Source organism: Cotesia typhae, unplaced genomic scaffold, assembly GCF_013202065.1.
Source record: "Cotesia typhae breed Kobodo isofemale line unplaced genomic scaffold, CoteBio_Ctyphae scaffold_121, whole genome shotgun sequence".
Taxonomy (NCBI): domain Eukaryota; kingdom Metazoa; phylum Arthropoda; class Insecta; order Hymenoptera; family Braconidae; genus Cotesia; species Cotesia typhae.
The window spans coordinates 4721529-4748571 of NW_027423773.1; the positions used below are offsets into that span (position 1 = coordinate 4721529).

At 35.4% G+C, this 27043-nt stretch overlaps 2 protein-coding genes across 2 annotated transcripts in view; one reads left to right on the forward strand and one right to left on the reverse strand.

The window, feature by feature from the left end:
• Nucleotides 1-27043, forward strand: part of LOC141533543 (uncharacterized) — a 233272-nt gene that overhangs the window by 182716 nt on the left and 23513 nt on the right. The gene's annotated exons all lie outside the window — the stretch shown is intronic.
• On the reverse strand, nt 23470-27002 carry LOC141533548 (uncharacterized). Its single transcript, XM_074252477.1, has 2 exons — nt 26900-27002; nt 23470-23894 (listed from the first exon to the last, which is right to left on the reverse strand). The coding sequence occupies exons 1-2, from the start codon at nt 26951-26953 to the stop codon at nt 23631-23633; spliced, it is 318 nt and encodes a 105-aa protein (XP_074108578.1). The 5' UTR covers nt 26954-27002; the 3' UTR covers nt 23470-23630.

The window sequence follows — 27043 nt, forward strand, 5'->3', positions numbered from 1 at the left end:
TATTGTTTATGTTGTTGTTGCTGTTTTGTTTCTGATATAAATTCCTTGTTAATGTAAATTTTCTTCTGCAATTAAATTGTAAGAAAATTAATATGAAAATGTACATGAGAATCTAAAACTTTCTCTGCAAAAGCAGTGTCGTAAGGTCATACAACAGTGACCAGATAACGCAAGTTTATTACTTAAGTTGATAAAATTACATCTTTATAATAATAATAATAATAATAATAATAATAATAATTCTGTAGGCGAACGACGTAGCCCGTGCAGTGGGCCAACTACCCACTGCATGGAAATAACTGAGTTACCACAAGATACCAACTCAGAAGTGCTCCCCACAACCGGTCCTTTCCGGATGAGGACCATTCATCAGGTGGGAGGAGCACGCCGGACCCGATGAAAGATGACGACCCTGGCGCCTTAAGGACTTACTTTAAGTGGACGGAGGAACTGAGAGTCGATCTCTTGGTGTGCTACCAACGTACCGAGCCGGGGGTGAGCGGCTATATGGCCCGGATGCACACTCTTCGGAGTGATATGCATCCGGGGCTAGCGCATTTTACGCCCAAACACCTGCGTAATTATGCCGCTCATCTTCGGCGAAATAGAAGAACGCTTGTGCCGGACAGAAGGCAGTCTAATAGACTTTCCTTTCCGGCGCAACTACACCAAGAGCGACGCCGTTGCTCCTTGGACAACAACAATCCCTTTGTAGGACGGCAAGTAAGTATATCTAAAAAGATAACTTACTCCCAACAACAGCTTGACGCGGTAAACGCATTGTTGCTGAACTTCGGTGGCGTCATCACACACTGAACAAGAGTACTCTTCTTGTCATCAAAGAAGAGTCTCTTAATAAATTGCGGGCTCTAGTGACTGCCAAAAAGTCACTAGAGAAAAGGTTGAAGCGGTTGATCGACAACTCTTTGTTTCGATCCAACCCTTCACGCTTTCTGTCACCTAAGACCGCTGTTCCCGAGAATTATCCATCATCTGAGCGAGTGGAAGCCTTTTGGAGTGAATTGTACGGAGATCAACCGAACGTGAACCCGGATACTCCAGCTCTGCACGACTTCGAGGCATTCTCTCGAGAACACCGACGGCAGGATATCGCCGAAGAGAGCCCTGCAGTCAGTGTGGAAGAGGTTCGTAAAGCCCTGAATGGCAGCAAGAACTGGGCTGCCCCGGGTCCAGATGGCATAAACATCTACTGGTGGAAGAAATTTTCTTCTACACATGCTCATCTGGCCCGGATTTTTACATCATACATTCAGGGTGACGAACCAATTCCAGACTGGCTGGTAGAAGGGCGAATCGTACTCATCCCTAAAAAGGGTAACTTGTCCGACCCGAAGAACTACAGGCCTATCACTTGCTTGAATGCGGTTTACAAGATTTTTACAAAAATCTTAAATAACCGTATCTTGCAGGAGATAGAGCCTGTGTAGCAACAGGTATACGAACAACGTGGCAGTAAACAGGGCGTGTCAGGTTGCAAGATCAACTTGTTGGTAGATAGATGCGTCATTCAAGACGCAATCTACTACCAACGCAACCTGTCCATGGCCTGGATTGACTACCGTAAGGCATTTGACTCAACTTCACATGAGTTGATTCTCTATCTGCTCAAATGCCTCGGAATCAATCGCCAAACAGTGGGATGCATACAACGTACGATGCAGCTCTCGCGTTTTCACATAGGAAGTGGAAATGCATTGCACGTAACCGGAGCTGTTCAGTACAAGAGAGGCGTCTTTCAGGGAGATTCTCTGAGCCCTCTGTTGTTTTGCATCTCACTGCTGCCAATATCTGTTGCCCTCCGACAAACTCGTGGGTACTCTGCGGGGCCACCGAGTGATCGAGTATACTCGATCACTCACCAACTGTTTATGGATGATCTAAAGATATACAGTGCCAACAAAGATCATCTACAAACGGCCCTCAACATCGTAGCAGAGTACACACGAGTTGTCGGAATGTCTTTTGGGTTGGACAAGTGTGCGGTCGTACACCTGGCGAAGGGTAAGTGCTCTGATACGGGTGGAGATGTCGAATTAGTGGATGGGACCGTCTTAAGAGAATTAGACGCCGGAGAGTTGTACAGATATCTAGGGATTGAAGAGCGGCGAATGCATGCCGTCTCTGAAGTCCGAACAACTCTTCGCAGCGAGTATATTAGGAGACTCCGGAAGATCTGGTCATCAGAACTTTCCGGCAAGAACAAAGTCTCAGCTACTAACATGCTCGCTGTCCCGGTCCTACTTTACACTTTTGGGGTCCTGAAATGGCCTCGAAATGAGTTGAAAGATCTCGACATCAAAACCCGTAAAGTCATCAATATGAATCAGAGCATGCACCCTAACTCATCAGTCGCCAGGATGTACCTCTCCCGGAACATCGGAGGGAGAGGATTGCAGAGCTCGGAGCGGCTTCACGATCGTTTGGTTCTGGGTTTAACATACGAGGTTGCCAATTTCACAGCAGACGAGGACGACTTCCTGATGCAATTTGTTCATAGTCATGAAAATGCGCGGAAGGGATCGTTCTTGTATAAGGCAGCTATCTACGCGGCAAATACCTTAGGTTTCGGAGAAATAAACGCTCTCATTGAACTCCCGAAAAAGGAGTTCAAGAGCGTCGTCAGGATAGCCGAGGAGAAAAAACTCCTCGGTGAACACATGGACAAGTCCATGCACAGCGTGTATTTCAAACACGTCCGTGACCATGGCTTGTCCACCCAGCTGACATTCTCCTTCTTGAAGTCAGCTGGCCTGATGTCCGAGACCGAAGGGTTTATATTTGCCTGCCAAGATGGTGTTATCAACACTCTCGAATACCGTAGCAAGGTGCTCCAGGTGCAGCTTCCGGACACTTCCTGTAGGAGGTGTAAACAACATCCGGAGACGCTTATGCACCTTTTGTCGGCATGTCCTGTGCTGGCAAGAGGTGCCTACATACAGCGTCACAATGCTGCCCTGCGAGTACTCTATTATCATCTCAGATATAGCTACGGTATCGATGAGACACCAGTGCTGCCTTATCTGCCAGGAGATATTCCGCAGGTTGTTGAGAATGACAGTTCCAAAATTTATTGGAACATAAGATTCGCAACAACCCGGCGGATTGACCACAACAAACCTGATATTGTGCTCTTCGACAAGGCTACTCGTGACATTTATGTCATTGAGTTTTCGGCTCCAGCCGAATACAATATCTCGGCCAAAGAAGAGCACAAATACCAGATATATCAGGATCTCCCGTTTGAAATTGGCAAACTCTACCCAGGTTACCGTGTCAAGCTCGTCGTTTTGGTTGTCGGCGTCCTTGGAGGGATGAAACAGTCATGGATATATGCACCTCTCGCCAACACTGGACATGCCGACAAAAGGTGCATAAGCGTCTCCGGATGTTGTCTACACCTCCTACAAGAAGTGTCCGGTAGCTGCACCTGGAGCACCTTGCTACGGTACTCAAGAGTGTTAATGACACCATCTTGGCAGACAAATATGAACCCTTCAGTCTCGGACATCAGGCCAGCTGACTTTAAGAAGGAAAACGTCAGCTGGGTGGACAAGCCATGATCACGCACGTGTTTAAAGAACACGCTGTGCATGGACTTGTCCATCAGTTCGCCAAGGAGTAGTTTTTCCTCGGCGTTCCTGATGACGCTCTTAAATTCCTCCTTTTGGAGTTCCATAAGTGCGTTTATTTCTCCTAGACCAAGGGTTCTTGCCGCATATATTGCTGCCTTATACAAGAATGACCCCTTATGCGCATTTTCATGTTTATGTACAATTTGCAAGTCATCCTCGACTGCAGTGAAGTTGACAACTTCGTGTGTTAAACCCAGGACCAAACGGTCGTGAAGCCGTTCCAAACTCTGCAAACCTCTTCCACCGATGGATCGGGGGAGGTATAATCTGGCGACTGATGAATTGGGGTGCTCGCTCCGATTCATATTGATGATCTTACGGGTTTTGATGTCGAGATCTCGTAAATCCTTTCGGGCCCATTTCAGGACACCGAAAGTGTATAGTAAGACTGGGACAGCGAGCATATTAGTAGCTGAGACTTTGTTTTTGCCGGAAAGTTCGGAGGACAAAATTTTCCGGAGTCTCCTAACATACTCGCTCTGGAGAGTTGTTCGGACTTCAGAGACCGCATGCATGCGGTGCTCTTCCATTCCTAGATATCTATACAACTCCCCGGCGTCTAATTGTCTTAAGACGCTCCCATCCACTAACTCGACATCATCACCAGTATCAGAGCACTTACCCCTCGCCAGATGTACGACCGCACACATGTCCAACCCAAAAGACATTCCGACATCTCGTGTGTACTCTGCTACGATGTTGAGGGCCGCTTGTAGATGATCTTTATCAGCGCTATACAGCTTCAGATCATCCATGTAAAGCAGATGGGTAATCGAATAGTTTCGATCACCCGGTGACCCCACAGAGTACCCACGAGTTTTACGGAGAGCAACAGATATAGGCAGCAGTGAAACGCAAAACAGCAGAGGGCTCAAGGAATCACCTTGGAAGACCCCCCGTTTATACTCTACAACTCCGGTTACGTGCAATGCGTTTCCACTTCCAATGTGAAAACGCGTTCGCCAGAGCTGCATTGTACGCCGAATGCATTCCACTATTTCCGGATTGACTCCCAGGCATTTGAGTAGATATAAAATCAACTCATGTGGAGTTGAGTCAAATGCCTTGCGATAGTCAATCCAAGCCATTGACAGGTTGCGTTGATAGTAGATCGCATCTTGTAAGACGCATCGATCCACTATCAGGTTCTCCTTGCAACCTGACAGGCCTCTTTTGCTGCCACGTTGTTCATATATCTGTTGCCATACAGGCTCTATCTGCTGCAAGATACGGTTATTTAAAATTTTTGTAAAAATTTTATAAACCGCATTCAAGCAGGTGATAGGCCTGAAATTCTTAGGGTCAGACAAGTCACCTTTTTTAGGTATCAGTACGGTTCGCCCTTCTACAAGCCAGTTCGGAATCGGATCGTCAGCTCTAATGTATGATGTAAATATGCGGGCCAGATGGAGGTGGGTAGAAGTAAACTTCTTCCACCAGAAGACATTAATGCCATCTGCTCCCGGGGCAGCCCAATTTTTGCTGCCATTTAGAGCTGAACGAACTTCATCCACACTGACTGCAGGGCTCTCTTCATCAGCATTCTGCCGACGGTGTTCCCGACAGAATGCTTTGAAGTCGTGCAGAGCTGGAGTATTGGCGTTCACGTTTGGTTGATCTCCATACAACTCAGTCCAAAAAGCTTCCACCCGCTCAGGTGTTGGATAAGTCCCGGTAACATCGGTCTTTGGTGTCAGAAACCGTGAAGGGCTGGATCGAAATAACGAGTTGTCGACCAAAGAAGAGCTTCAGCCTTTTCTCTAGTGACTTTTTGGCAGTCACTAGAGCCCGCAATTTATTAAGAGACTCGTCTTTGATGACAAGAAGAGTACTCCTGTTCAGTGTGTGATGACGCCACCGAAGTTCAGCAACAATGCGTCGAATTCGGGTCGTGTATGCTTTTTGAGTTGTTTCGAACTCAATCACACACTGAATGCGGGAGACATGTTTCCGGGATCTGTCAATTTTGGAGCCAAGTTGTAAGATGCGCTGTCTCAACCTTGCCTCGATCGAGAGACAATGTCTCTCTCTCGGAAAAGCCGAAACTGCTGCACCATACGCATCCTGGCTCACAGTGAGCAGGGTGGAGTCCTCCAGGATGGTTGCACGGAGATCTTCGTTTACCGCGTCAAGCTGCTGTTGGGAGTAAGTTATCTTTTTAGATATACTTACTTGCCGTCCTACAAAGGGATTGTTGTTGTCCAAGGAGGAACGGCGTCGCTCTTAGTGTAGTTGCGCCGGAAAGGAAAGTCTATTAGACTGCCTTCTGTCCGGCACAAGCGATCTTCTATTTCGCCGAAGATGAGCGGCATAATTACGCAGGTGTTTGGGCGTAAAATGCGCTAGCTCCGGATGCATATCACTCCAAAGAGTGTGCATCCGGGCCATATAGCCGCTCACCCCCGGCTCGGTACGTTGGTAGCACACCAAGAGATCGACTCTCAGTTCCTCCGTCCACTTAAAGTAAGTCCTTAAGGTGCCAGGGTCGTCATCTTTCATCGGGTCCGGCGTGCTCCTCCCACCTGATGAATGGTCCTCATCCGAAAAGGACCGGTTGTGGGGAACTTATTATTATTATTATTATTATTTTGTTATTAAATGCTCAGGGGGGTTATCCCCGGAGTCCGATTCTCCGAGGGCCCAGCCTGAGCTCCATCCGTTACTGCTGGACCACTCCGCACAACAAGGCGGTTAGTGATCACAGCAGACCAAAGTCATTTCCCTTAAGAGACGGAGAGAACCAAGTAAAACAGCCTTCTGCATCCTAACTGCCAAGAACTCAGCTTTTGATGAGCAAGCTGGAACTTTGGCAAGTGAGGATACAAAAGACTGTTTCATCCCTCCTAGGACGCCAACAATCAGGACGACAAGCTTGACACGGTAACCTGGGTAAAGTTTGCCAATTTCAAACAGGAGATCCTGATATATTTGTCTTTTGTGCTCTTCTTTGGCTGAGATGTTGTATTCAGCCGGGGCCGAGAACTCACTGACATAAATGTCACGAGTGGCCTTGTCGAAGAGCACAATATCAGGTTTGTTGTGATCTATCCGCCGGGTTGTTGCAAATGGCATGTTCCAATAAATTTTGCAACTGTCATTCTCAACAACCTGGGGAATATCTCCTGGCAAATAAGGCAGCACTGGTGTCACGTCAATACCGTAGCAATGACGAAGATAGTAGTACAGTACTCTTAGGGCAGCATTGTGACGCTGGATATATGCACCTCTCGCCAGCACTGGACATGCCGACAAAAGGTGCATAAGCGTCTCCGGATGTTGTCTACACCTCCTACAGGACGTGTCCGGAAGCTGCACCTGGAGCACCTTGCTACGGTACTCAAGAGTGTTAATGACACCATCTTGGCAGGCAAATATGAACCCTTCAGTCTCGGACATCAGGCCCGCTGACTTTAAGAAGGAAAACGTCAGCTGGATGGACAAGCCATGATCACGCACGTGTTTAAAGAACACGCTGTGCATGGACTTGTCCATCAGTTCGCCAAGGAGTAGTTTTTCCTCGGCGTTCCTGATGACGCTCTTAAATTCCTCCTTTCGGAGTTCCATAAGAGCGTTTATTTCTCCAAGACCAAGGGTTCTTGCCGCATATATTGCTGCCTTATACAAGAATGACCCCTTATGCGCATTTTCATGTTTATGTACAATTTGCATAAGAAAGTCATCCTCGTCTGCAGTGAAATTGACAACTTCGTGAGTTAAACCCAGGACCAAACGGTCGTGAAGCCGCTCCAAACTCTGCAAACCTCTCCCACCGATGGACCGGGAGAGGTATAATCTGGCGACTGATGAATTGGGGTGCATGCTCCGATTCATATTAATGATCTTACGGGTTTTGATGTCGAGATCTCGTAAATCCTTTCGGGTCCATTTCAGGACACCGAAAGAGTATAGTAAGACTGGGACAGCGAGCATGTTAGTAGTTGAGACTTTGTTTTTGCCGGAAAGTTCGGAGGACCAAATTTTCCGGAGTCTCCTAACATACTCTCTCTGGAGAGTTGTTCGGACTTCAGAGACCGCATGCATGCGGTGCTCTTCCATTCCTAGATATCTATACAACTCCCCGGCGTCTAATTGGCTTAAGACGCTCCCATCCACTAATTCGACATCATCACCAGTATCAGAGCACTTACCCCTCGCCAGATGTACGACCGCACACTTGTCCAACCCAAAAGACATTCCGACATCTCGTGTGTACTCTGCTACGATGTTGAGGGCCGCTTGTAGATGATCTTTATCAGCGCTATACAACTTCAGATCATCCATGTAAAGCAGATGGGTAATCGAATAGTTTCGATCACCCGGAGGCCCCACAGAGTACCCATGAGTTTTACGGAGAACAACAGATATAGGCAGCAGTGAAATGCAAAACAGCAGAGGGCTCAAGGAATCGCCTTGGAAGACCCCTCGTTTGTACTCTACAACTCCGGTTACGTGCAATGCGTTTCCACTTCCAATGTGAAATCGCGTTCGCCAGAGCTGCATTGTACGCCGAATACATTCCACTATTTCGGGATTGACTCCCAGGCATTTGAGTAGATATAAAATCAACTCATGTGGAGTTGAGTCAAATGCCTTGCGATAGTCAATCCAAGCCATTGACAGGTTGCGTTGATAGTAGATCGCATCTTGTAAGACGCATCGATCCACTATCAGGTTCTCCTTGCAACCTGACAGGCCTCTTTTACTGCCACGTTGTTCATATATCTGTTGCCATACAGGCTCTATCTGCTGCAAGATACGGTTATTTAAAATTTTTGTAAAAATTTTATAAACCGCATTCAAGCAGGTGATAGGCCTGAAATTCTTAGGGTCAGACAAGTCACCTTTTTTAGGTTATTATTATTATTATTATTATTATTATTATTATTATTATTATTATTATTATTATTATTATTTAAGAAATGTATAAATTGTGTTCGAGTAATATATAAAAATAATCAAGCTGATATCAAAACAGATCATATTGCTACGGATTTGCAATGTGGATGTTTTCAAAAAATACTTGAAAATGAAGATAAAAAATCAACAAGTAAACAATAGCAAACCAAGAACCGCGAGTTGAACATAGTAGTCTTAAACATCTGTGGGCTCATATGCCATAAAGATATCTTTGAAAATTGGACATTATCAGTTGGACCAGATGTTATCTGTTTAACAGAAACACATGTCAAGGAGGATGTGATGGACCACGAAATTCGCCTGCCCGGATACAACATAGTACGCACTGATTCAAATAGCAACAGGACTGGAGGTGTAATAACGTTTGTAAAACAACATTTAAAGTATGAAATATTATTGAATACTGATGAATATACTGAGGGTACCTGGTTAAATATAATAAAGTTACAGGGCAAAGAACCTGTAATTTTGTGTAATTTATACAGGTCGCCAAACTCAGGTGTGATTAGTGGTTTTTGTAGAAACATCATAGCGTTGTTAAACGATATGATTGATAAGGGTAAACTCATAGTAGTAGGAGATTTTAATATAGATGTTAAAAGAGGAGATTACTACGCAAATAAATTAGTTAAAGAACTCAGACTTCTAGGTCTAAAACAAAAAATTGATGTTCCGACACGCACTACACTCATATCTGAAACAATAATAGATCTTGTATTTACCAATTGTAATATTAAATTTAATGTTCTATCTACTCCTAAGATATCAGATCATAATATTTTGATAATTAAATTAAATGAACAAATTGACTATCACTTTAAGCGTAAAATTATATCAAAAAGAGATTTTAAATCGATCGATTATGACGTGTTTGACAATAAGTTAAAAGAAAATTTAGCTTTATTAAACGATGAAATAATAATTTCTAACAATTTAGAGTATAATCTGCTTGTAAATAATATAATTAAAGAATTAGTGAATACTATTAATGAAGTTGCTCCAATAAAAAATAAAATTATAAGTAGTAAGAGAGAAAAAGTAAAATGGGTCACCAAAGAGATATTAGATCAAATTAAAAGTAGGGACGAGGCATTTTTTAACGCCAAAGATACTAAAAACATGTATGACATAGAACATTATAAACGTTTAAGAAATGACGTAGTTAATAATATAAGGTTAGCTAGAAAAAAATATTATGAAGAAAATATTGACAAAAATAAATCGAACCCCAAAACTATGTGGAAAAAAATTAAGCAACTGATTGGTGACAAAAAAAGTAATGAAACATTTGAATATATCAATTTTAATGGTATAAAGTTAAGAAATGATTTGGACATAGCAAATGAGTTTAATAAATATTTTGTTAATAGTGTCAAGTATATTATTAAGGATGTTAAAAGTAATCACGAAACCCCGAATTACAATTATACACCTTTAGAAGATGCTCGTGCTGGTTCAGAGATCTGGCAAAAATTTGATGAAATTTCCATTTTGGAGGTTGAGAAAATTATTAATAATTTAGATGTAAATAAGGGTGCTAATAATATTTTAAACGCTATGATTATTAAAAATATTTGGCATTGTAATAAAAATATAATTTTAAGCATTTTAGATTATTCTTTAAAATTAGGCATAGTACCGGATTGTTTAAAAATATCTGTGATAACACCGATTCCAAAGATTAATAATAGTCATAATATAGAACATTTTAGACCGATAAATACTCTGCCAATCCTTGAGCAAATATTAGAACAGATTGTGAAAACACAATTAGATAAATATATTGAAGATAATAATATTTTGGATCAGGGACAATCTGGCTTTCGTAAATATTTCTCCTGTGAATCTGCTTTACAGGATTCACTCAGTGAATGGAGAAAATATCTAGATGACGGTTTTTGGATAGGAGTTCTATTTATTGACTTTGCTAGAGCGTTTGAAACTATAGACAGAAATGTACTTATTGAGTTATTAAAAGAAATTGGACTGAGAGGAATTGTGTTAGAATGGTTTATTTCGTACCTAAAAATAGAAAACAAAGAGTAAAATATGGTAATTTTCTGTCTGAGGAAATTAATGTTGATGAGGAGTACCTCAAGGGTCTAAACTTGGGCCTTTGTTATTTATTATATATGTAAACAAAATAATTGGAATATTCAGAAAGGTTGGCATAGTCTGTAAGCTGTTTGCTGATGATATGGCACTGTATTTTAAAAATAAATTATTAAATAGCATCATATACAAGTTAAACAGCGGCTTAGAAATATTGTTAAGTTGGCTCAAAGATAAGCAACTAAAAATCAATCTTACAAAAACAGTATACATGTTAATTCATGATCAGCGTAGACCTTATACAAAAGACCTTGGTATTACAAAAGTTAATACACTAGTCACAAAAATTAAGGGATATAAAAAAAATTCCAAATTTTTTGGTGATTTTCAGCGAGCTGTAACTCCGAGGAAAATGATCGCACAGAAAAAAAAAAAAAGCAAATTGTAGCTCCAAGTGTCTAGTTTTTAGATATGACCATGAAAATTTTTTGTCATCGTCAGGTCTGAAGAAATCCTAAGAAAACTACTGAAAAAAAATTTTTCGAAATTTTTTTTCGTCTTAAAAAAGGTCTACGGGCTTCAAAAAAATTTTTTCGATTGTTTCGTTTAAAAGCTCTTTTAGTAAATTTAATACCCTTTAATTTGACGTAATCAAAAAGCCTGTACGATAATTTGCCGCGGAGTTATCGTCAATCAAAGCAAAAAAGTTTTTTTTGACTTTGGAAATCAATAACTCTGGAAATAATGACCGTATAGGAAATCGAAGGAGGGTTTTGAAAACTACACAATATTCTCTATAAGAAAACGTAAACCGCTTTTGAAGAAAAAATTTTTTTTGAATTGAAAACTCGGACTGAAAAAAAGACAAAAATTCGCATAATTAAGGATATTTGGATAACTTGGTATAACTTTGGATAAAATGGATGAACGAAGGATATCGTTGGTAATTTTTAACTTCAAAGTGTCCCCTAAAATCCCTAAGAAATTCAAAGCGCTGCGATTTTTTGTTCATAGTGCCCAGAAGCTTCAAATTCTGTGTTTTCGCAAAAATCACCATTATGAGCAATTTTGTGATTTTTATTCATTTTTCCATTGAAAAAAATTTTTTTCAAAATTCTTTATTTTTCGATCAAAGAGATTGATTTTTCAAGAAATTTGAAAAAAAAATTTCAATTTTTTCGAAAATTTTTTCGACATTTTCTCAATTTTTTCGACTGTTGTTTTACCGCCGGCATTAGCGTTACCCAAAGCGTACCACGTGGAGGTTGCTCGGTCGGATTTACGCTTTCACACACACACGTGTGTGCGTGTGTGTGTGTGTCTTTGTCTGCGTGTTTGTCTGTTTGCAGCTGCCGAATGACCTCTGTACGCACGGCAGTAACTGCTCAGTACCGTGTATTGCCACCTCTGTTCCGAATCACAGCTCGTAAACGCTCTTGCATGTTGATGCATCGTCGAATATCACGTTGCGAAATTCCTTGCCAACAACGTAACAACGCTTGAGTCAACTGATGAAGATTGTGCAGTTGCGGATAGTCTCGCCGCAATCGACGCCCAAGCATGTCCCAAACATGCTCAATTGGGTTCAAATCAGGACTCATCGCTGGATGATTAAGCGTTGTTACGTTGTTGGCGCGGAGAAAAGTTCGCGTACGAACTGCAGTGTGAGGACGAGCATTATCCTGCATCAAAATGAACCGTCTTGCCCCCATGCGTGTGCGCATAGGCAGGACGTGTGGCTCCAGAATTTCGTCGACGTACCTATCGGCAGTCAACGTCCCACGAACGATGACCAACGGGGTTCTGGTATTGAAGGACACGCCTGCCCACACCATGACTGATCCACCATTGAAAGCTGTAACTGGTCTCGTAAAACCATCCCGATCTCGTTCTCCACGACGGCGCCAAACGAGAGATCGTCTATCGCTGCCATGAAGACAAAATCGAGATTCGTCAGTCCATAATACACTGGTCCACTGTCTACGACCCCAATGGTGATGATCATGAGCATAGGCCAATCGGGCTCGGCGATGTCGTGGAGTGAGCATAGGCACGCGATTTGCGCGTCTAGCGCGTAGTCCTTGCTCTCGAAAGCGATTTCGAACCGTCGATGCCGATATGTGTTGTTGGGGAGGACGTTGTCGACGATTGCGAAATTGATGAGCGATCGTGTGGGCATGCGCAGTAGGGTTTCGACGAGCTTCTCGAATGATAGCTCGATCATCACGCTCGGTAGTGATTCGTAGTCTACCTTGACCCGGACGACGATCGTAACTTTGAGTCGCGTTAAATCGGGCATAGGCCCGACTGATAACGGACTGGCTCACTCCCATAGAAGCTGCTACTTCCACCTGACTGTAGCCCTCTTGAAGGAGGGTAACAATGCGAGCCACATCTGTGGCAGCTAAATGTCGACGAGGCATATCAAAAGGTGCTTATCAAAGAAAAGCTTACATAAAATTCACGTAAGGAATTTAGGCTAAAAAGAAAACGTAAAATTCAAGTTTTGTGTGAGGAAAAGCCGAACTCCGCGGGGGGGTATATCAATTTGTTTTTATTGAATTTTTAAAATGAGATTTAAAACTAAGGCAGTTGTAGCGGACAGAAAAATTGAGTTAATTTTTTTGACAATAGTGAAGCATTCTGAAGACGATAAAAAAAAAAATTAAAAAAAAATTTTGATAAAAAAATTTCGAAAAAATTTTCGAAAAAATTGAAAATTTTTTTTTTTTTTTCAAATTTCTTGAAAAATCAATCTCTTTGATCGAAAAATAAAGAATTTTGAAAAAAATTTTTTTCAATGGAAAAATGAATAAAAATCACAAAATTGCTCATAATGGTGATTTTTGCGAAAACACAGAATTTGAAGCTTCTGGGCACTATGAACAAAAAATCGCAGCGCTTTGAATTTCTTAGGGATTTTAGGGGACACTTTGAAGTTAAAAATTACCAACGATATCCTTCGTTCATCCATTTTATCCAAAGTTATACCAAGTTATCCAAATATCCTTAATTATGCGAATTTTTGTCTTTTTTCAGTCCGAGTTTTCAATTCAAAAAAATTTTTTCTTCAAAAGCGGTTTACGTTTTCTTATAGAGAATATTGTGTAGTTTTCAAAACCCTCCTTCGATTTCCTATAGGGTCATTATTTCCAGAGTTATTGATTTCCAAAGTCAAAAAAACTTTTTGCTTTGATTGACGATAACTCCGCGGCAAATTATCGTACAGGCTTTTGATTACGTCAAATTAAAGGGTATTAAATTTACTAAAAGAGCTTTTAAACGAAACAATCGAAAAAATTTTTTTGAAGCCCGTAGACCTTTTTAAGACGAAAAAAATTTCGAAAAATTTTTTTCAGTAGTTTTCTTAGGATTTCTTCAGACCTGACGATGACAAAAAATTTTCATGGTCATATCTAAAAACTAGACACTTGGAGCTACAATTTGCTTTTTTTTTTTTTTCTGTGCGATCATTTTCCTCGGAGTTACAGCTCGCTGAAAATCACCAAAAAATTTGGAATTTTTTTTATATCCCTTAATTTTTGTGACTAGTGTATTATCATAATCAAAGAAGTGACTAGTACTAAATATCTAGGCGTTATAATTGACAATAATTTAAGTTTTAAGGAACACGCTGTTGTAACTGCCGGAAAAGTTGCTAGGAAGCTCAATATAATATATAGGCTTAGGGATACAGTGTCATATTATACCAAAAATATTATATATAGATCAGCTATTGCCCCGCATTTAGACTACTGCAGCACATTAATGCTTAATTTCAATGATAATAAGCTTGATGAACTGCAGAAAGTACAAAATAGGGCAATGAGACTTATATTAGGAGTTAGTAAGTATACTAGTATCAAAAGTATGCTGTTAACCTTGGGTATGTTAAACATAAGGCAACGGATAGTGTATAATTGCTGTATATTTATACACAAGATTTTGAATAAGGCGCCAAAATACATGGGGTATTCCATGCCAAATCGACCACTTTTGACCCCGACCCTTTTCGATTTGGCCGAAAGTTTTCCATCCTTTTCTACCCTATAAAAAACGGTTCTCAGAATTTTTTTGAATTTTTTTACCTAACTCCAAAAAAGTTATGAATTTTTCAAAAAAATGGCTTTTTTATTTTCAAATAGCCATAACTTTTTCAAAACTAAACATTTAGGTACCTTTTTTTTTTTTTTAATTTTTGTTTTTAGATGTACTTTCCGATAAAAAATATTAAAAAATTTTTGTAAGTCAATACATATGGAATTTTTCAGTTTTTTGACAAAAATCAATGATTTTTCGAAGTTCGACATTTTTTTTTTTAATTTTTTTTTTCTAAAATAAACTTTAATCAATTCCACAGTTATCCCTGTAGAACCCAGATTGGGCCGATTTCTCTTTCTATTTTTTTTATTCAATTGAAAAAATATTGTTAAATTTTCAAAAATGGAAAAAAAATTTTTTTTTATAAATTTTATTTATATAATGAGATAAATACAATTCAACGATTTCACGGCATTATATTCACAATTTAGAGGCTTCATCGATGACTGTATTTAGTAAGATTCAAATTTTAATATATCAATTAGATCGATAAACTAGGGATAACAATTATCGACTTACCTATAGCCAGTAAACTAGATGCTATAAGCTAGTATGTTTTGATTAAAAGTGCGGCTTTTTCATTTTGAGATCTAAAACATAACCTATAAATCTTTTGTGCAATCTAGTGTTTTATAAAAGATTGTCATTACATTTGTTGTATAAATAAATAATTTCTCTAGTTTATAAGCGCTTTTTTAATTTGTCTTTATGGCGTCAAAAAGGTATTTGATCGGTGTTGTAATCCTTTTGAGTTGGCATCTCATTTTAAAAAAATTGGTTTACGTCCGGCGACTGATATTATGAAAGTAACGTTAGGATTAGATGATAATTATTTATTATGCAGTTCATGTCGAAAAAAGCTTCAGAGTTAGTGAAGCAACAAACAAATGCTCGTAATGATCCTAGTGCTGATGTAAGTGACCGTGAAGACAACTATAGTGACAATAATGACAACAATGATCAGGCTGATAATGATAGTAATACAACTGCCATGGATCTCCCATTATCCTTATCATTCCGTAAGTTTTTTTAATTATTTATACGTTACTTGAATACATTTCTAGTAGCTATATGTTTCACTATTATTTTTAAGGTTCCATGTCATTTGATAGCGAACCCAAAGCATCACAATCAAGCTCAGGATCCCAAGTTAGCGCTGCAACTCAATTACCCGTAATAAACCATGCATTAGAATTGTTAAATCAATCACCGATTCCATCGAAGAAATTGAATGATAATCAATTTTTGAACAATAAAATAAATCGGGTATCCGACAGCTTGAAAAAGTTTTGCTTTCTTCTTCAGATGAAGAATCGATTGATGACGATGGTGAAAATTTCCGCTCTCTAATTAAAATGTTGTATGATAAATTCAACGATAAAGAAACTGATAAGTCTTTGAAAATACAAATTTTAACATTATTACCTGTAAAATGGAGTGAGAGACGTATTTGTGAAACTATGAATACATCAAGACATTTGTCAAGAGTAGCAAAAAATTTGGTTGAAGAAACGGGTTTACTTTCTACACCTGAATCGAAATTAGGTATGGGTAGCGTAAAATCGATGTTTTAAATACACTTGAAAACTAAATTACTCAACATTTTTGTATAGGGAGGACAATTACTGATCAGGTAAAATTAAAAGTTGAAAATTTTTACAACGATGATGAGTATAGTGCTCAAATGCCCGGTATGAAAGACTTTGTATCAATTCGAAGTGATGATGGTAATCGGATACACGTCCAAAAAAGACTTATCCTGTCTAACTTAAAAGAATTATACCAATGTTTCTGTGAAATAAATCCTACTGAGAGAATTGGATTTTCAAAATTCGCTTCTTTGCGACCAAAACATTGTGTGTTAGCAGGGGCAAGTGGAACACACACCATCTGCGTGTGTACGATTCATCAAAACGTGAAGTTAATGATGCTTGGTAATTATCAAATTAATTAATAATTATAAATGCGTGAATTTTAAGTTTACTAAATTACTGTTATTTTAGGTGCAAATATTTATTCTTTGACAAGGAACACAGAAAAAGCCCATTAAACACTACAGCGATTACTTGAGCATGATTATATGTGAAAATCCATCTTTTCAGTGTTATTTAGGTGGATGTAAAAACTGTCCTGGGGTCGATGAGTTGAGTAAAATTTTACTAAAATGTTTTGAGGATCGGGAAATCGAGAATATTACATATAAATATTGGATATCAAAACCGAGAAGTAGTTTAGAAACTATTATTAAGCCTACAGAAGAATTTGTGGAAAAATTTTGTAGTGAGTTAGAAATTCTTCTACCTCATTCGTTCATTGCTAAGGAGCAAGCCCAATTCTTGAAGACATTGAAAGAAACATTGAAACCAAACGAATACGTTATTATTTGTGATTTTGCAGAAAATTATGCCTTCGTAGTACAAAATGCGGCAGCTGGTTTTCACTGGAATAATAATCAGGCAACAGTTTTTCCAGTCGTTATTTATTATACAGTAAATAACAAACTTGAACACAAAAGTTTAGTAATTATCTCAGATTCTAACAAACATGATGCCGTTGCTGTTCATGTTTTCATCGAAATAATAACTGATTACGTGAAAAGTCTTCCTGAACGTTGTAACAAGATTTATTATTTTTCTGATGGAGCTCCTCAACAATTTAAAAACTTTAAAAACTTTGTAAATTTATATTACCACGAAGATGATTTTGATATTCCTGCTGAATGGCATTTTTTTGCGACTGCCCATGGGAAAGGTCCGTGTGATGGAATCGGTGGTATTCTCAAACGACTTGCAGCGAGAGCAAGTCTCCAACTCACGGTAGACAAACAAATAACGACACCAGAAGAACTTTTGAATGGGCTTCTGCACCGGATAACTTGCCGAATATTATAGTGAAGTTTTCCCCAGAAGAAGATTATGACACAGCAGTAAATGATTTAAATGATCGATTTTTGAAAACGAAACCGATTACAGGAACTCAACAACTACATTGTATAATTCCGGACAAAAATGGTTGTTTTCTAGTTAAAAACTTTTCAAATTCGAATGAACACAGAATTTGTAAAATATTTAAACGACATAGAGAAAAGTAATTAATTTTAGCTGCATCAATTATTGATCTTACTAATTACAGTCATCGATGAAGCCTCTAAATTGTGAATGTAATGCCGTAAAATCGTTGAATTGTATTTATGTCATTATATAAATAAAATTTATGAAAAAAAATTTTTTTTCCATTTTTGAAAATTTAACAATATTTTTTCAATTGAATAAAAAAAATAGAAAGAGAAATCGGCCCAATCTGGGTTCTACAGGGATAACTGTGGAATTGATTAAAGTTTATTTTAGAAAAAAAAATTAAAAAAAAATGTCGAACTTCGAAAAATCATTGATTTTTGTCAAAAAACTGAAAAATTCCATATGTATTGACTTACAAAAATTTTTTAATATTTTTATCGGAAAGTACATCTAAAAAAAAAAAAAAAAAAAAAAAAGGTACCTAAATGTTTAGTTTTGAAAAAGTTATGGCTATTTGAAAATAAAAAAGCCATTTTTTTGAAAAATTCATAACTTTTTTGGAGTTAGGTAAAAAAATTCAAAAAAATTCTGAGAACCGTTTTTTATAGGGTAGAAAAGGATGGAAAACTTTCGGCCAAATCGAAAAGGGTCGGGGTCAAAAGTGGTCGATTTGGCATGGAATACCCCACATGTATGATCTAATAACAAGAGCAGAAAATAATCACAATTACAACACGCGAAATAGAAGCTTAATTAACATACATTTTACAAGAACGAGATCAGCTGAGAAATGTTTAAACTATAAAGGTTTCGATCTTTATAATAAACTCCCTAACTGCGTCAAAGACGAAGACAGACTACCATATTTTAAAAGATTGTTAAAAGAACATGTTAAAACGATGTATAATTGATGTATATTTTATTTTATTTAAATTTATGTATATATTTATTTTTAATCTAAAAATTGTACGAAAATAGCAAGCTGCTAAATAAACAATTATTATTATTATTATTATTATTATTTCTGAAAGCTGAAAAAACATAAAATTTTCTTCAAAATAATTACTCACATTACTACATTTCGGCTTAAAAATAGCAACCAATTCATACACAATTTTTCAATAAAAAATACATTCAAATTATTTTTACTGCAAAAATAACTTCCTGATTTTTGAAAATTTTCAATTTTCTTAGCGGGAAGTTAAAAAATCACCATTATTCTCAAATTTGTTCAACGAAATTTAAATTTTATTATTATAATTCATTTTTGATCATTTATTCACATACATAATTGTGTAATAACAGTCATCAATTTAAAATGTATCTTTGAGATATGAACTGTGTTTTTCTTTTGTATTTAAATATAATTTTATAAAGATGTAATTTATACATGCTAAGTCTGCCTGAAGGTATTGTTTCGTCACAGTTGACAATCGATGAGAAATAACTGAAAGTTACTGTGACGCCAAGTGAGAGACTTGATACATATAGCATTTGTAACAGTCATTTAAATCATCTATCTTTATTTAATTATTTATCTCATGAGAATAAAAATACATGAAAATTAAAAAACTCATTAAAAGTACTATTAAAATGTTATAATTCATAAATTTATCTTGATGAATTTTACTAAAAAAATTATTTGATTTGGAATAATTTCAATACTAATTTTTGTCAATTTTAATATTAGAAATGGATATTCGAAATTGATTATTTTTACTTCAAAAATCTGAATTTTTAAATTCAATTGAGGAATTGAGTTTCAAAAGGGTATCTTTTTATTTTTGATTAATCGAAACAAAAAACTGGTTATCTTCAATTATAAATATTTTTATTGAACTTTATTAATTCAGCTACAAAGTGCTATCGGTTATGAAGCTACAAATCGATTTTTATTCTGAAATCTTTATAATTTTTTAAATAATTAACATTAAAAAGTTCAAAAAACTGCTATTTTAAAATATGAAAAGATACCTTTTTGAAAATCAGCTCCTCAATTAATAACGGATTTTTTTCATCTATAATTTTTTCTAATTAATTTTTTTATTTAAATTAATAATGTATAAATTAAAAAAATACAATAAATTAAAAAATAAGTTTCAAAAATGTGTATTCATTGGTCGTAAGAAAATTTAATGCACTAAAAATTAATTATAGAAAAATAAAAATCGAAATCGGGAAGAAAAATAAAATAATTAAATAAAATTACATAAGTTGCCATTGAATTTAATTGTACGATATAAAAAACAAACAGCCGACTACATAAACCAAAGAATTAAAAATTCGGGCGTAGCCGGACAAATATTATTGTATAATTCAGCGTAAATCGTAAATAAAATCAGGGATTGTAAATAAAAGTAATTTTTGAATGGGCCATTGGAAAGTAATTCTCTCGGGAACTTTACCTTGGCTTATATTATTACTCTTACTTTAAAATTCATGACCTCATTGTTACGTGACTGTAACTCTGTTTCAATTTAACAGGGAATGATTAACATCTGCACACAAGAGAGACCTTGAGCGATCAGACTAATTCGCGGAACTTGCAGGAGCTTTTTCCAAGGTAATTTATCTCTTCGTAATTAATATTAAACTTTTAAAAGTCAATAAATTCCTGGACTTTGATTTATTATCTTTTAAAGGTGTTATTTTGATTAGTCAATATCAACAAAATAATCGACCCTATTTTGTCACATTTTAACGATCAACTTTCGCTCAACTAGTCGCATGTTACTTCTTTATTTTAAACCTCTATTGAATCACTCAATTAAATGTAAAAATATGATAAATTGTTATTAATTTTTCTGCATTTAAAAATGTTAAAAGTATAAAATATTAATTATTTATCGCGAAAAAGGTGTTGAGGAATTAATGTACATATTCGGCACGAATTATTCTAATAAATAAATTACAATGACCCAGCTGGATCTAAAATGGATAAAACCAGTACTTATATTTGTATTATGTAAAATTTTTTTTTAGTTTTCGTAATAGAGACAGAGTGTGAGCTAAATTAAGTACAAAAGTGAGACAAGTCGATTGATCATATTGACCTACTTGTTGTTCATTTTATCAGAAAGATAGTTAATATACCATAAACTGTAGACGATACAAATAGTAGTCAACAGCGAAGCTGTAGTTTCATTATCTATTCATCTACTTATGCTATTATATATAATATCCCATCTATTACTATTACTGTAACTGTATTCATTCCTTATTCTCATTATATGAATTATTCTGCACCTATCACTCAACATGCCGGAGTTGTATTATAATAATAAATCTATTATGATAAATTAACAACTTGCCTTCAGCGATATAATGTGGCTTATATTTTTCACGCTAATAGAAGGATTTTATGATATTTAATAAGTTTTATTCATTGTTAATAAATGATTTTTAATTGTTAAGTATATTTGATGATTTTAAATAACAAGTCGAACAAATTGAATCAAAGGGTAGTTAAAGTAGTATCCGCTCGGTAGCTGATGTTCTCGTGTCGTTCACATAATCGAGATTATTTTGATAGGAGTTTTTGAAGTTCTTTGGAAGACGACGTCGGGTCCTAATGTTCCAATATTTGTTAGATTTAAAAATTACTGGGACAAAGTTGATCAATCCAATTATAGAAGTGGAATTGAGGATGAAACTGTAGCAAATACTTTAATAGAAAAAAAAGCTGAAATTTTTACTTTCATCAACAACTGCCTACAGGTATAGATGGTTTATTACTCTTATTGAGATTTTTAAATCTTTAATTGGTTTTTTTTCCTTTTTTAAGATGTCACAGCCTCGAAATGATTATCAAGAACTTTTACTCCTATATTTAGTGTTTCTTGATAGTTCTTATGAAAAATCATTTTCTTTCAAACGACCTGGTGCCATGCACTATGCGCGATGGATGTCTAAGGCTATTTACAGCTTAAAAATATTTATTTCGTGATCAATTTAAACTTACAGCTCAAGAAAAGAAAAATTTACGCAGAATTTGTATTTTTGTGATTTTATTTTAGATCAAAATATGGTATAATATTCAACTTATGCTCCCTGTTGAAAAACTCCAATAAGGTCCCATCAAAAGCGACAAAAGCCACTTAGAAACCAATAAAATTTATGGGTTTCTAAGTGGCTTTGATAGCTATCAAAGCACCAAGCAATGACTTAAAATTTATGAAGAATTTAATTCATTCCAAAAACATTGATCCGCCAGTGTTACAACGAGCTTGTCAGAAAATGATTGAACACTTGTGGTATTTAAATGAAAAATTGACCACAATCTCATTATTTGACGATAATATATCTGTTGATGTGAAGAAAAAAATTGTTGCGGCAATTCAAAATCGGGAAAGTTCTACATCAATGCGTCAAAGGTATGAGATTATGGAGCAAAATCTTGAATCTTTATTGCAAAAAGATTTGAGTGACTTTGTCTCCAAAAATTCGCTAGAACTATTCAAAAGAATCGATTTGCCATGCGATTTTTTGGAGAATGATGTTTCAACATGGTGCAGTAGTGATTCATATAAGGAATGTTCAGAATATTTCAATGCGTTACAAGTCACTTATGATGTAGCTGAACGACGTGTTGCTTTGATTGAGGAATACAACAATTACCTCACAAAAGATGAGCAACAACTGCAATACTTATTGCAAGTAGTTCTCGAACATCGGTAGAGATATCCCAATTACAATAAGACAACTTTTCAGCAAAATCAATTTCATGTAAATGTGTAAAAATCATTTTTAGACAAAAAGATTAAAATTTGTGAGAAGTAATACATTTTTAATTGGTTATAAGTTTCAAGTAATTAATTTATAATATTTGTTAGTCATGAATACACATATGTTAAACAAAATCACTTGTCTGTTGGTCTGAATTATGAAAACGCGGAAACTTAACTTATTTTTGTGTGCAATTTATTTAAAAATGATTTTTCAGTAAAATTACAGCAATCTTTAATGACAAAAGATAATAGTTTTATTTTTTTAAACTCTAAGACCTTAGAAATAAACTTTCAATTCATTTTAAGGCCCTGAAACTAATAAAATTCGGAGAATTATAAAGAAAATGGCTAAATTAATAATAAATTGAACTTTGACCTTGAATAACTTTTGAATGAGTTGATTAATCAAAAATATTTCATGGAAATCGCAGAGCAATTTATGGTTCATTAGTTACAAAAATCAGAACAAAACAAAAACTTTTTTCCTGTGTTATTCTTATGGGAAATCGAAGCGGACAACCTTAATATTAATATTAAGGACTCATATTTTTAGAGGCTCATTTTGGCATCTAAACGAAACTTTTCCGAGATAAAAAAAAATTTTTCTTTTTTTTGAAACGCCCTAATATATATATATATATATATATATATATATATATATATATATATATATATATATATATATATATATATATTTTGAGCTATACTCGAATAATTAGACAATATTATAACAAAATTCCGAGTTAATTTTGACATGAGGGCCAATGCAATAGATAGATTTCGATGAAATCTACCTAATAATAAAATAATGGTTGTCCCTGGTTAAAAATACTGATTGAAAAGAATTGAGAAGCGGTCACTCCATGCAAACTGTATATCTATTTATACAAATGAAAGAATTGAAATTATTGTAAAGAATTCGAATTTCATCATTGTTAATTCTTTTCAATCAATATTTTTAAACAGGGGTGATAAGTTATAGAATTTTTTTAGCAGTGAAAATTAGTGTATTGCATCTTTATTAAAAAAGATTATAACATTACTTGTTTATGAGTAATCTCTAGATCATACCTCTAATACTAATTATTTGTTGAGTATTTACTTCATCAATAACTTTTCATCATTAATATAATTCTAAATTAATCTTAATATTTTTATATTCCTTATTCTTCTTGAGGTTTTTCCAGTATTTCCTTTACTTTTTCTGACGGTGGATCTTTTTCTTGCAAGTTTGTTGGTTTTTCACCATTATTTTGATCCGGAATATGGGATTGCATCTCTGAGGAACATTTTCTTAAGCACTTTATTTGCCTTGATATTGACAATTGCGCTTGGTTTGAGCGGCAAACATCCTTACAAAATTCTCTTCGTAATGTTTGACGAATTAATCCATATCCTCTTGAATCACGTTCAGCACCATCGCTTATCTGTAATAATTTTTAATCACAATTAATTTAAATGATTATCTAATTAATATTTTTACACTGATAGAAGAAATTAGTAGCTTTTGATGAATTCGTTCATTTGAAAACTATTTGTTCTTTTACTAAATAAGTATAATCCAGGAAGGAAGGAACTATTGGCTAAGAGTTGGGCCAAGCCTTGGTCCAAGTCTTGGATGATAACCATGTCCCAAGCCTTGGGAAACCAAAAAACAAGGCTTGGGCCTCGGCCAGTCGGGATATCTCAAGGCTTGGTTCCAAAATATTGAACCATTGGGCCAAGTCTTGGGCCAGTGGTGCACCCCAAGGCTCGGCTTGAGAATGTCAAACCATTGGGCCAAGCCTCGCCCAGTCGTGGTCTCCCAAGGCTTAATTCCAAAATATTGAACCCTTGGGCCAAGCCTCGGGCTAGGCCTGGGTCACCGATAACTTGTCAAAGTTTGGCAAAGTTACAAATAGTCCAAGGCTGGGCCTTTTGTCAGCATTGGCAAATACTACCTGGGTAAAAATGATTTTGTTGAAATAACAAAAGACGGGATAACTGAAGAATGTGTTGTGGTAAATGTGTATGAGAGAAGTGGTGTGATCGCCAGACAGAGTGCCACGAAAATCAAGAGGGACCGATCCCCGGAGTTGTGACGAGACGAAGGAAGCCAACAGCAACTAGAACTTCATCCTTAAGCAGTGAGTTAAATCGTCAGAATTACGTCAAGGTACCAATAACTACTCTGTGGGAAAGAATTGGACCGCGGTCTACCTAATACTCGGTTTACTTCTCTTCTTCATTTATTAATTTGATTATTTAATAGAAAATTAGTATTATTTAATTAATCAAGATTCATTAATATGAACAGAGTGATTTTCATGGGGATTCATACCCAAGAGTCATTCATTCGACCTCGAGGTCAAAAATAATTTTTAACATTCGTAGAGAGAATTTTCAATTTACCGAAATTAATCAATTTAATATATTTAACATCTGGAATTGTTTATTAATTGAGTTAATTTTTAGAATCAATTAATTCAGTAAAACTAACGATTAATTTTTACACTTGAGAAAAACCGACAAGTCATCTCGCGAATTCTTGGTCAAGCAGCGGTAGATATTTTACGTCGCAGTTAATCCGAGTACCCAAGGTCATAACAACCAAACCAGCAAATGTTCTAGCGTCTATTTTACGTCCGCCAACTTTTGTTGATTTTTATGTTTAAATATTTTACAACGGAAATTATTGAACTTAATATTGAGATTCATTTTACTTGAATTAATTTATGTTATAAAACAATTTATTGCGAAATTATTTATTAATACTACGACGCGTTATGTTGAATTATTAATTTTATCAATTGCGAATTATTTATGAAAATTAAATTGAGAGATATTCAGAATTTAATTCTAAAAATTGTTATGGAAATTAAATTAATTTCTGCGTATTAATTTATTGAATTGAACTTAAGTTCGTGAATTATCAGATAAATTAGTTTTACTATAGTTATTGAGAATTAGTTGTTACTAATTATCAGCTTAGATATTAAGCCCAGGAATTTATAGTCATGTTAGGTTGAGGAATCTTATAAGAATTTGGTTATAATTAATTAATTGTCGTCGTTGATTATTAAAATTAAAATTGATAATTGACATTAATTTTATGTATTGAGTCTTATGGAATTAGTTTATTTAGTTGGAAATATTGTTTAATTAATAACTGATGACTGAATTTTTTAACATTGAATTTAATTTGTAATAAATTTTAAATTAATAAAATTAAAGTCAATTAGCCAAGTGTGGGTTATGTGTGTGAAGATGTGTACGGGTCATGTGTGAAAGAGAGTGTTAATAGTGTTAAGTATTGGTAGTACGGTGGGCTTAAAAATCAAGTTACAAAAGTGTGGAAAGTTGTTAGTTTTTGGTTGTGTTTGTGTGGAAAATATTTTACGTTATACTCCTCGTTCACGAGCTGTCGAGGAGGTTAGTATTATTAGGTTGAGGACTAAGTTCATGGTATCCTCTGTCCTAGTCGAATTTAGGATCTTTAGTCCCGTAGTGAGGGTCCGGGCGACAGCGAAAGGGCTAAAGACGGTTTGAATCTGATATGGCCGTTTTAAAATTTCAATATAATCATATCAGACCTAATATGATCTGATATGTCTATGTATAATTTTTGATAGGTCCTGATAGACCTGATATAGCTTGATCTGGCTTGATATAATTTGATCTGGCCTGATATAATTTGATATATGTATATATAATTTGTTGATTTAATTAATATATTTTATGGCAGATTTAAGATATAAATTATAAAAATGATAAAATGTATAAATTTAAAAAAAAATTTGAAAGTTGCTCGAAAACCTCTTTAATTAATTTTGTGTATTCAATTTTTTCACAATAATTTTTTTAATTAAGAAATTGAATTTTGGAATTTTTTATTTATGAAATTAATTTTTTTATTAATTAAAATAAAATAAATCAATTTCATTTATTTTTCGAATTACTCAACATTTTTAAAAAACTTAAAAAAAAAAAAAAAATTACTGTTGTCGTAGAACCAATCGGTTACCGTTTTTTATCCGGTTTAAAATTTACAAGAAGTGAATTTTTTATTTTTATTTTTTAATTTATAGTTATTTGTAGTAAATTTAAATATTAATTGTATAGAATAATTTCATATATATATATATATATATATATATATATATATATATATATATATATATATATATATATATATATATATATATATATATATAATATCAGTTAAGCGACAGGATGGCCGAGCGGGCTAAGTCGTAAGTTTGAACGCAGTAAAAGTGATCCGAATATTGTAATAGTGCAGTTCTGATACTATTGTACAATGTAAAAAAATCATTAATAATAAAGATATAAAATCAGATAATAAATCTTCTTTAATATAAAATACTGTTTTTAAAAGTTATTAAAGCTTATTAACAAATCCTTCTATCAGTGTAATCAAATTTTAAAAACTTACCCCATAGAAAATGAGCAGCAAAAAAACTAAAAAAAAATTTATTTTAAAAATCATAGTAAATCTTAACACTCACAATGATTATTTCACATCTTTATCCTACTTATATATACTTCTAACAAGTAATACTTATAATTATCAAATTCG

What these genes read in the sequence shown, in the direction of transcription:
- LOC141533548 (XM_074252477.1), bottom strand. Translation starts at nt 26,953, where the DNA reads ATGATTTTTAAAATAAATTTTTTTTTAGTTTTTTTGCTGCTCATTTTC. An exon ending in TGCTGCTCATTTTCTATGGG is followed by an intron (nt 23,895 to 26,899) that starts GTAAGTTTTTAA and finishes AAATTATTACAG; the next exon opens with ATAAGCGATGGTGCTGAACG.